Below are 11,094 nucleotides of genomic sequence, written 5' to 3'. Positions count from 1 at the left end.
CCGATTCCCAGCCCATTCTTATTGGGCTTAATGTTATATTCAAATGAGGAACGTGCAGGAAGAAATAAATGGGGTGCAGGAAGTAGCAGACCGTTATATACTTGTTAGAAACAAAATTGTTATTAATGAGTTCATTGTAAAAAAAAAAATCAATGTAACCGTTATATTTTACTTTTCATAAATTATATCAGCTTTATTAAATTTTGAATAATTAAATTGAATTAATATTTCGTTGTCTTACTTTAATGTCTGCGTTTCCTAAAATATCAGTAAGATATTATTAATCAATTACATATATAAATATTTGAATCACACAATTTATAAACGTCATTATCATAATCATGACAAATAAAATGTATGTTTATTGAGTGTATATTTGATATTTTGTTTATTGCGACCAATAAAAACTATAAATACAAAACGTTTAGTCAAAATTAAACGATAAAAAACGCAAAACTTTTTAAAATAATTATATAACTAATAACAGAGAAAGAGAGAATTATATAAATAATGTTAAATGCCAAATATTTGTATTCAAATAAGGTTATCTTACACATTATTATGAGCATTGATATCTCAGTCATGTTGATATTCCAAAGTTTTGAATCATTTAATATCACATGAAAATTCATTAAAAAAATAAAATAAAAGAATTTAAAAATATAGGAGACCACACCAAACACATGATAAAAATTACAGCTATATGAACAAAATCTAAATAAATACATGAATGTAAAGCATTAAACCATTTATATTGTCCTATATGAATTAAAGCTAAATTAGCTAACTTATCAACTCAATTATTTCCTTCACAAGAAAATAGGAATAAAATTGAACTCATATGCTTACAAAATTACAACTATTGACGTCATCTTCTTTTAAAACTCCAAAAAACCACTCGTTTATTCAAAATACCACGACATATTAAAGAAGAATCAATTTTAAACAAAAACTTTTGAAAGTCATCCTCAAAGCATGCTTCAAGGTATAAATGACCCATAAATTCAACATAAATAGGAGTTTATACCCCTAACAAAGCGGAAAAATTATTTATATATTTATCCCGATTTCCTTTAAAAATACCAGTACATGAATCCAAATCAGGATAATCCCTAATTGCACCATCAATATTCACCTTAAATTAATTAGAAGACAAAACTTGTTATATTATGTCCAAAAATGAAACTATCTTACCTTCCATAGTTAAATACTCAGAAGATGAAAGTACAACAAAAATTCAATAAAAAATCTAAATTGAGATGGAAGTTAGAATTTTTTTTTCAACCACTTATTTAACGAGCGAATAAAAGAGAAGTTATCTAATCGGTAGAAGTATCCCTTTGAGCTGACATTATACAGTGTGAGATATTCTTAGAGTAGTTGTGAATCTTAGGCTCTTATTCCTAGATCAAACCCTAAACACGAGTGGCTTTGGAACACAAAAATAAAACAAGTGTAGCACTAATTGAAACTCACCGCTGACTAGATTCCTATCATAATTAAACAGTAAACCCAATTGGTTTAGAAAACTAATTTCTAGATTATCATTTCAAATCCTATGAATAATCAATGATTTAATGGATAAACTTCACCCCACGATTGACTTTGGTAACTACTAACTATTGTTAATTTTTGGCCACATAATATCTAACCATTTTTTTTAACCCAAACACTTTCTCGTAGATATTCAGAACTGTGCTTCTTTTGCCTTAGTGGTAGCAAGAGTGGTTGTATCGTAATTTGAGTGTTAACCAGCTGATTTTTTGGCCCACTGATAATTATTCTAGTGATATTAATTGTCCCGTGATAGAGATTAAGTGAATTGGATCACAATCAAATAAATTGTGACACTTAAGCTTGTGTTATACTCTTAAGTAAAAATAGTTGTACCCTGACTAATGACTATAGCTTTTAGTCTAATGATAAACGTTCGATCCTAACGTAAGAATAGGACAATATAGAAGGATCCTATTCAGTGATTAAAATGTTATGAAACCGAAATTTTTTTGTAAAAAAGATATTTCCATGCTCCAATTATTAACAGATTAAGAATCCTACGAACAAAGATATATGAGAGAATTGTAGCAATATATATGTTCATAATTGAAACAAAATAATAGAATATATTACTTACACTACCTTCCCATCTTTTCTTCTTAGCCAGCTCCATAACCATTAATGGATAATAACCCTTACCCCTTTATGACAAAGTAAAGAGGTACACATCAATTTCCACTCCACCAATTTTTTATTTTTATATATTAAACAAACCCACTTCAAGACAACTCCTTATATACCTTTTTCTATCAATAATTTCAACTTTCTAAACATCCGTTTTATTTTTGCCTTGTTATTTTTTCCCTTTTATCATTGTCACTTAATTATCTTATCATCATGCCAATTACAATTATTTCTTCTTTTTCTTCCATCTCTCTCACCTATTATCAACTCGCATTAGCTTCTTCTCATTATTCTTACATATAAATTGATAGTTATTCTTTTTCTAACAATCTTTCGCATACCATTTTTTGCAACCTCTTTACACCTATATTCAGCTTTCAACTCTCGTCAAAAGGGACAAACATTGAACATAATTTTTATAATTGTATCTCCAACGTTATCATTCTCATATTTATCCTTAAAATTAAGAAACATCTAACCCAAACTTTAAAATTTGTAGAGTTTTATTTAAATTTCTAAGTGACCCATATTCTAATACAACGAAGAGAAAGAACATTAATCAAATTCAAACTCAATATATAAAAAGAAAATAAAAAATAACAATAATTTAGTGCTTTCTTATATTTCTTATATGATTATCAAATTATTCAACATATATTTTATAATAAAAATAATATAATATGGCTTAAATGAAATTAAAATATTTCAAAAGCTTAAATTAATCATTTATTTTATTTTAAAATGAGCAACTTATTCGAATCAAATCTACACGTAAGTAATGTACAAATACAATTACATTTAACTTCATTTACATGACATTGAAGTTTCTCATTGCCATATATACATACATAAATATATGGTTCAAGAAGAACATGATTGAAAACGAAATAATTAGTGACAGTGGAAGAGACAAGTTGAATGATTGGGTTTGGTAAGCTTTTGTTCTACATTAGGACCAACCCTTCATCCCACTACTAACCACTTTACAGCATCGTGAATGGGAAAGGAGTGGAGAAGATTTTCAACAATAAAAAAAAAAAAGATTCAACCCTTAAGTATATGATTCCACCTTTCGGTTCTCTTTTTCCTTATGCTCACTGGTATATCACAAATTCTATTAATGATATTTATCAGTTAAAGTAGCACTTCTTGGTTAAAAACTCCCAAGATTCTTTAGCATTAATGTTGGAACTATATCCTCCTAGTACCTACAAACACTTCTTTTGCATGTTAAAATATCCTCGTAGCATTTCATTGATTCTCGCTCATGCATGCACTCAAAATGCCAAAGACATGAATATCACTTTCAAGTTTCATCCTAAACCGACGGAATTTAATTATCACCCCGAATCAATGTATACATTGTGGATTGAAACCGGCTTTTATTCTTCATTAATTCTTCAACTTTCTAAGATTATATATTCTCCAATATACCTAATATTGGTTGCAGTTGTCGCATATCTGCATGCATGCAGGGTTCAAAAAGTGTATAAATAAAAAAAATAAAAAATTCCATGATATATATAACTATTTTTTTAATAACAGTATATAAGTGTTTTCAATTTATATACCATTAAATCATGTGACTATTCGAAGAGAGATGTGTACGTTACCTTTACAGAAGTTTTTGTGTATCAGGGAGAGATAGGGAAAAGAAGATATCATAAATTTGTAAAAATCACTTGTTTACAATAACTTTTTTAATACATTTAATTTTTAAAATTAAACAAACTCATGTGCGCGTGATAATTGGTGTAATTGAAATTAAAAGAAAAAAGACATAGTATAACAAAATGTCATAATAATATAAGTATTTTGAATGTGCACGTGGAAAGATGAACCTGGGAAGGGAATATTTACCACCGAGTTTATTAAAGAAAGAATATATTTTCTTATATTTTTGGTTGAAAAGAACATTTGTTTACAGTATGTGAGGAAGGTTCTCTTATCAGCGAATCGAGTGGCATAAGCATAAGACGGTGAAGGGATTTTTTATTTTCGCACTTTAGAATTTATCCGCTTGGTTTGTGGGTAGAAACAAAATCTCATTTAAATTTTAAAACAGTTTTGAAAATACTACGTTTTTGAATAACTTATCATATAATTTAGCAATAAAATATATTTAGCTATTGTTTATGTTGCAGTTACAGTAATATAATAATTTCTGGTAATGTTTTAATTTGAATAAAAAAACAGCATAGCCCAGAGATACTGCATAAAAGGGTTTTGCCTAAATGCAAATGAGTTGAAGAAAACGTGTTATTGCAAATATTGCTGTGAAAGTTGAGAGGAATCTTGGTTCTTGTAGTAACTGAAGTGCGTTATATGGTCTTAGGCATATGGCTCACGCACGCACTATAAATCTTCCACCAACCGCTTCCTTTATTGGCACTTGAGAAAAGCATATTACCACTCCTCTGTTCCGCTTAGAAAATCTAAAACTAACAAACTCCTGCATTCAACCTATCCCAGGTACAAAGGGAAAGAGCACAGCAACAATGTCAGGAACAGGTAAAGTAGGAGACAACCTAAGCTTAAACGATGAAACCAACCAACCCTTGTCACCTCTTCCTCCTCCTCCACTACAAGCCCAAAACTATACAGCCAATTCAGTGAAGATGGTGATCTCAGAGCTAAGAGTTCAACGAGGAATAGCCCTTCCAATGATGGCCATGAATTTGGCTTGGTTTGCCAAGACAGCCATCACAACAGCTTTTTTAGGCCGTCTCGGGGAGCTGAGTTTAGCAGGTGGAGCTCTCGGCTTCACTTTCGCTAATGTCACTGGCTTCTCTGTTCTCAATGGTATATGCGGTGCCATGGAACCCATATGTGGCCAGGCTCATGGTGCCAAAAACTTCAGGCTTCTTCACAAGACCCTTCTCATGACAATCATACTGTTGTTATTGGTATCGCTTCCCATCACTTTCTTGTGGCTTAATGTTGACAAAATTTTCATTCATTTTGGCCAACAGCAAGACATCTCCATTGTTGCCGGGACCTATGCTTCCTTTCTCATACCCGACTTGTTTGTTGCCTCGCTCTTTTGTCCCTTGAAGGCCTATTTGAGCTCTCAGAGCATAACTCTTCCCACCATGTTTAGTTCGGCTGTGGCACTGGCTTTCCACATACCCGTTAACATAGTGCTCTCAAAGACCATGGGCCTCAGAGGAGTCGCCATGGCGGTATGGATTACTGATCTTATTGTCGTGGTTCTGCTTGCCATTTACGTTTTAATTATTGAGAACAAAAAGGGAAGCATGTGGAAGGAAGGAGGATGGTGGGATCAGAGCGTGGAGGATTGGATTCGGCTGGTGAAGCTTTGTGGATCATGCTGCCTCAACACGTGCCTTGAATGGTGGTGCTATGAGATTCTAGTTTTGCTTACTGGCCACCTCACGAATGCTAAGCAAGCCGTGGGAGTTTTGGCCATTGTGCTAAACTTCGACTATTTGCTTTTCTCAGTGATGCTGTCGCTGGCCACGTGTGTTTCCACCCGTGTCTCGAATGAGCTTGGCGCTAACCAAGCTGCTCTTGCTTACCGATCAGCGTATGTGTCTCTGACATTGGGTTTTATCTCTGGTTGCATAGGCAGTTTACTGATGGTGGCTGCCAGGGGAATTTGGGGGCCACTGTTTAGCCATGATAGGGGAATTATAAAGGGAGTGAGTAAGACAATGTTGCTGATGGCTGTGGTGGAAGTGTTTAATTTTCCGTTGGCAGTTTGTGGAGGCATAGTTCGAGGAACAGCACGACCTTGGTTGGGGGCGTATGCGAATCTAGGTGGATTTTATTTCCTGGCCTTGCCACTTGGTATTGTTTTTGCCTTCAAGCTCCGTCTTGGGCTTGTTGGACTCTTCATTGGGCTTCTTGTTGGTATAGTTACCTGTTTGACGTTGTTATTGGTATTCATTGCACGGTTAAACTGGGTGGAAGAAGCTGCCAAGGCACAAACACTGACAAGCAACGAGCAGGTTAAGGAACTTCCCAAATATGACGCAGAAAAACGAATAGACGCCCGTGAAAAAGTATAAGTGTATTAAAGTAATTAGAAATTATTATCATCTTCATCTAACCATGTTCATACGTATCTCCAAACACCGGGCCAAAACGAAAAAGACATGGAGGCTCTACATACAATATCTCAGTTGCTTGTCGTGTCATCCCCCATTTTTGTGATTCAGTGCTCAAGGACTTTCTTGAAAATCCCTTTAAAGCAACCCATATCATTTACCTGTCATTTTATGTCCCTTTCTCCTGCTTTACTTTTGCGTGCGTGGGTGTTTATTTCTTTCTTTCTGTTTCCTTTTTTTATTTTTGTCTGAGAGGAAGGACACTTCACATCCGAAAATAGTAGGTTTTATGCATTCCAAATCAGTAGGCACAACTGAACAGCCTGTTCATATAATGATTGTACAAACAATGGTATCAATGATAGATGTAAAATTAAAGCAAAAACTCTTGCCCGCAGACATTCATCAATCATCCATACATCCAGGTTTAGAAATTAAGGACTCAAGCTCTCCAGCTTTTTCATCATTAAAGCCGAGGGTGGACAGAATTTTGTGACCAGGAGAGCCCACTTCGGACCAGACACCAAGAAGTATGTGCGCTGTGGTCAATTCCCCGCCATCGCCTGCAAGTCACGTAAAAGGATTCATTTCTTTGCCTAGAGCGTAGAACATTTGATAGGAACCAATCACCCTTTGAAAAACATAATATGCACAAAGTGGATGAATAAAATACAACGCCAGGAGCTTATGGGATAATGTATAATTTGAAAGTGGCTAAATATTGAGAACAAGTTTGTCCCACCAAACAAAACCAATTGCGACTTTCCTACCAATAAATCTTTATCAAATAATAATTAAACAGGGGAATGTCACAAAGGGTCATTACGAAAACATTCTCAGAAACAAAGATCATCTTTTCAGTAGCAGGAAATATAATGACAAAGAAATGTCTTCGGAAAGGACAAATGGCTCTTCTGCTTTGCTATAGAACCAACATGCTATCAACTCTTAAATAAATGTTTCAAACTCCATCAGACAACTCTATATTTACAATAGACTTTGCTAATTGCCTCAGAGGTTCTTTATCTTGGACTTCTAGTTCAATATTTTATTGTATACCAATATAATTTTCAAAAGCAGAATTTAGTGTTTTTTATTGTTAAAATATGAACGAATGTCATTAACTAACTAACCATCATCAACCTGAATGTAGGTTTGACAATTGTTTTTGCTAGAAGAAAAGCTTCAGGACCTAACAAGAAGTGATTAGCACACCCAGATAACACAAGATCTTGTAAACCAAATGTTAAGCAACCAGAAATAAGTAAGTAGAGACATGGGAATAAGAACCAGGGTCTTAGCAACATAGTACCTGGCATCCTCAACTTCAACCACATTTATTTAATTTGGCAGGATTACAGATAAATGTGTAAATTCCATACAGGTTATTATATTTGCTTAGAAATTTTCGATTGGAATTCATTACAAAATAATATCTTTCTGTCATAAGTTCAAATACAAGATACAAACTTTGTGTTCCATCATTCCATGTTTAGTAACTAAATTGGCCCGTTACTTAGTAGAAGATGAACCCCAAACGACATCACTCTATACAAAATTTCTGTCATACTTTATGTGTTTTCGTGTTATTTAATGTTTTAATTTAGAGTTAGAGAAGAGAGTAAAAACACAATCAGGGAGAATTTAAATCACTAGCCAAAGCATTAATGCACAAAGTACTATAAGCATTGAAACCAGTTCTCCACACTCCTGCAATTGGTGATAAACAATAGTAAATGAGAAAAATGAAAATAACCAACCAGATTTTATTTTTCGATCAACAGCCCAATCAAGAGCTCTCTGAGCCTCATCGGTCAGTGGAGGATGCTCCGGACTGAAGAAAAACAAATCACCTTTTCCAAGTAACTTCACTGTTTCATCTTGAACCTTGAGAAGTGTAATTCCATTGGCTCGCAAAAACTTGGCAGCTAGATTAGTACCTAAAGCCCACAGATAGGTTACGAATAATGCTTAAACTTCTATGTTCAGATCTTGAAGAAATGTAATAACACACGGAACACACTTAATCAAATAATCAATTAAAAGCATCCCAAATATAATAAAGGCACACATTTTTGTTAACAGACAACTCAAAAAATTGAATCAGCTGTTAGTGGCCTGGAGTTCAGGATTGGTGCAATACAAGTCGCAGTTCATGCTGTTGCTATCTATTACTTTTCTGTTTTAGTCTACAGATTCAGTGGTCTGTTACTATCATGTGTTGAAGATATTGGTCCTATCTATTTGGAGTTTTCCAAGTTTGTAAATTGCCTATTTAAGATGCTCAATCGTTCTTAATAAAATGTAGAAAAATTAACAATCTTCACCTCACAATAACTCAAAAATGTACACGTTATGTTGCGTGAAAATGTCCATTTGTCCCAATGGAATAACAAAGCTTTTCTTGTCTTGAATTATTTGTAAGAAGAGCTCTCTGTATGCGAGTTCTAGTCAAACAAACAAAGTGGGTTGACAGTTTGATGGTCCCAGTGAGTTTTAGTTGTTGTCTAAGGAGTGCCAATAAGTGCTCTTCAGGACACTCTAATCACATTTCTTCCCTAGATGTATATAACAAATATACGTGGACATATTTTATCAAAAATAATCCAAATAATTATTTATCTTCAAGCAATTTAAGGCGCTACTTACGAAAATCAAAGCCCTTCAAACTAGACGTGTGAGGTGAGTTTGGGCCCTTCACACAATATTTCACTAATCTTGGAATACAACATATACGCATATGTTGCACATCATCAAAATGAAGTTTTTGAAAAAATAGACTGTCCTATAGTTGATATCAATGTTCCAAAAAATCACATGTTACCTGGCAAACTCACGATCCTAAAAGTTTCACACAGGTCAATGAGCAAACTTGGACCTGAGATCGCAAAGGGAGTATATTGCTATTTCCCTCCTGAACTGCCCCAAGTGTCAATATTTTACAAGTCTTGCATGTTTTCTTATGGTGACCTAGTTCTAATAGCGGCAAAACAAAGTCGCTAAGCTGTGTGGGGTTTCCCTTTCGCAAAAACCAGACTCGGTAATCCCCTTTATGAAACAATGAGCAATTGGAAACACATCCTCTCCGTTTTGTTTTATGACATTTCTCACTTACCTGAGTGGCCTCCGTCGGTTCTTAGTTTATTGTTTCTTGTTTGGTTGGGAGCTATATGGATGTTGTTCTTTGACTGTGGGTGTGTGCTTGGGTTGTTGTCTGCCTGCTGTGCTTGGATTGTTCTCAAATTGCTGAACAAAATATGGATTCAAACACTACTAGAGGTGGTAGAAAAAACAGAAGTTGGTTCAAGAGGTGGAAGCAATATCTGAGTTACAAATCAGTCAGACTAAATACTGCGTACAAATCATTCCTAATCAGTCGTGAACTATTTGAAGCTGAATTTAATTTTAAAGGACTGAATTTGTTATTTTCCAGTGGAATGTGAGTCAAGTTAAGAACAGAGAACAGACGGCCTAACGAGGGCTCTTCAAAAATTCAATTTTCCTCCCTTCAAGACAAGAGATGTCCCATGGAACCATAGTGGTTGTTAGCAATTAGACGTTATGTTTCTGTTTTTTTATTAAATGCATTTTTTTGTTTAAATAATGTGGTCAGCTGTGACCTATTATGTAGGATTTTTTAGGAAACCACTATGCATAGAGTAAGTGGGTGCTGAGTCTGTTTTTTCGTTTTTCGGTTGTATGGCTATAAGGCCAAACGTCTGCATTTGAATTCAATAACACGAGATTACACAAAAACTTAACAGGAAACCAATATCTATTATATCAATCCCGAATCCGCATTGTTGTGAGTAAGCTCCCATCAAAAGTGTGTTAAGTTAAAATATCACTTCCCAAAACACAAACAAATCTTCGTAATCTCAATTCTTCCAAAATAAATCCTTCTAAAATCAATTCCACAAAATTGAAAAACTAACACAAAGATAGAAAACTTGCAATGTAGCAAATGAGTTAGTTACCCTCGATGAGAACCCCCATGAGAAGAGCTTCAGTTCCGGTAGTAGGATACTTAAGTTTCCTAGCCTCCAATTCAGACATTGCAAACGATTTTATAGCCTTGGAAGACCATCTTGCTTTCACCAAAGAAAATCAGCAATGAAATAATGACAACCAAACGAGGAATTGAAGTAGAGTGGAAAGCACGTGGACGATACTACTCACTTGGGAAATTTTTGACCTGGAGAAGCACGTTCTGGTTTTCTGTGATCAGAAAATCACAATTTAAACTTAAAACCCAAAACGAGGCAAATCAATTCCGAATTGGGAACTGAAAAAAAAAAAAAAAAACTTACTCTGTGGGGAGGCTAACGGTGGCGGTTAGGGGCCGGCGTCGGGTAACAGACACGTAATTTCTGAGATTGAGAGTGCATGGTGAAACCCTAAGTTCAGTTCCAAGCCACGAGCTTTGAGGACTCTCTAGCGTCAAAGTATGACCCAAACGAGCTCGAGCGTCGGACCGGAATATCAGACTCGCGGCGCAATGGTAGTAGTGCGCACAAGCCATGGGAGAAGAAATTAATGCCAGAGCTTGGGACTGGATAAAGCTATTTTAAGCAGAAGAAACATACGCCGTCGTATGTTGACGTGATATTTTGGGCCGCGAAATTGTGAGGTGCAGGAAGCAATTACCCCGAATGAAAAGCAACAGTTGGGTATAGGGCCTCTAAAGGGTTCTGGGCTGGACATCTTTTAACAGGTAAATTCGAAATTAGTCTCGCATACATCTCATCTTATAAATTTACTTCATATTACATTACCTAAAGTTTTTTCTAAAATATTTTCCATTTCCCAGAATATCTATATTATATTTACACAAATCCGAATG

General features: G+C 34.8%; 2 protein-coding genes across 2 annotated transcripts; one reads left to right on the top strand and one right to left on the bottom strand.

Moving 5' to 3' along the window:
• Nucleotides 1–4,484: 4,484 nt before the first annotated feature.
• On the top strand, nucleotides 4,485–6,418 carry LOC114173373 (MATE efflux family protein). The gene has a single exon (XM_028057716.2). It carries the CDS (start codon nucleotides 4,680–4,682, stop codon nucleotides 6,210–6,212), a length of 1,533 nt encoding a protein of 510 aa, XP_027913517.1. The 5' UTR covers nucleotides 4,485–4,679; the 3' UTR covers nucleotides 6,213–6,418.
• A 103-nt stretch (nucleotides 6,419–6,521) lies between these two features.
• Nucleotides 6,522–10,817, bottom strand: LOC114173374 (Double Clp-N motif protein). The gene is made up of 5 exons (XM_028057717.1): nucleotides 10,562–10,817; nucleotides 10,431–10,469; nucleotides 10,229–10,338; nucleotides 8,012–8,191; nucleotides 6,522–6,814 (listed from the first exon to the last, which is right to left on the bottom strand). Exons 1-5 carry the CDS (start codon nucleotides 10,771–10,773, stop codon nucleotides 6,657–6,659), a joined length of 699 nt encoding a protein of 232 aa, XP_027913518.1. The 5' UTR covers nucleotides 10,774–10,817; the 3' UTR covers nucleotides 6,522–6,656.
• Nucleotides 10,818–11,094: the final 277 nt, after the last annotated feature.

The sequence above is a fragment of the Vigna unguiculata genome, chromosome 2 (assembly GCF_037176805.1).
Source record: "Vigna unguiculata cultivar grain cowpea cultivar isolate G323 ecotype 2 chromosome 2, ASM3717680v1, whole genome shotgun sequence".
Taxonomy (NCBI): domain Eukaryota; kingdom Viridiplantae; phylum Streptophyta; class Magnoliopsida; order Fabales; family Fabaceae; genus Vigna; species Vigna unguiculata.
The sequence above is the reverse complement of the archived record's forward strand: the minus strand, read 5'-3'. Positions and strand labels throughout refer to the sequence as shown.

What these genes read in the sequence shown, in the direction of transcription:
- LOC114173373 (XM_028057716.2), top strand. Translation starts at nt 4,680, where the DNA reads ATGTCAGGAACAGGTAAAGTAGGAGACAACCTAAGCTTAAACGATGAA.
- LOC114173374 (XM_028057717.1), bottom strand. Translation starts at nt 10,773, where the DNA reads ATGGCTTGTGCGCACTACTACCATTGCGCCGCGAGTCTGATATTCCGG. An exon ending in ACCGTTAGCCTCCCCACAGA is followed by an intron (nt 10,470 to 10,561) that starts GTAAGTTTTTTT and finishes TTCTGATCACAG; the next exon opens with AAAACCAGAACGTGCTTCTC. An exon ending in CCAGGTCAAAAATTTCCCAA is followed by an intron (nt 10,339 to 10,430) that starts GTGAGTAGTATC and finishes GGTGAAAGCAAG; the next exon opens with ATGGTCTTCCAAGGCTATAA.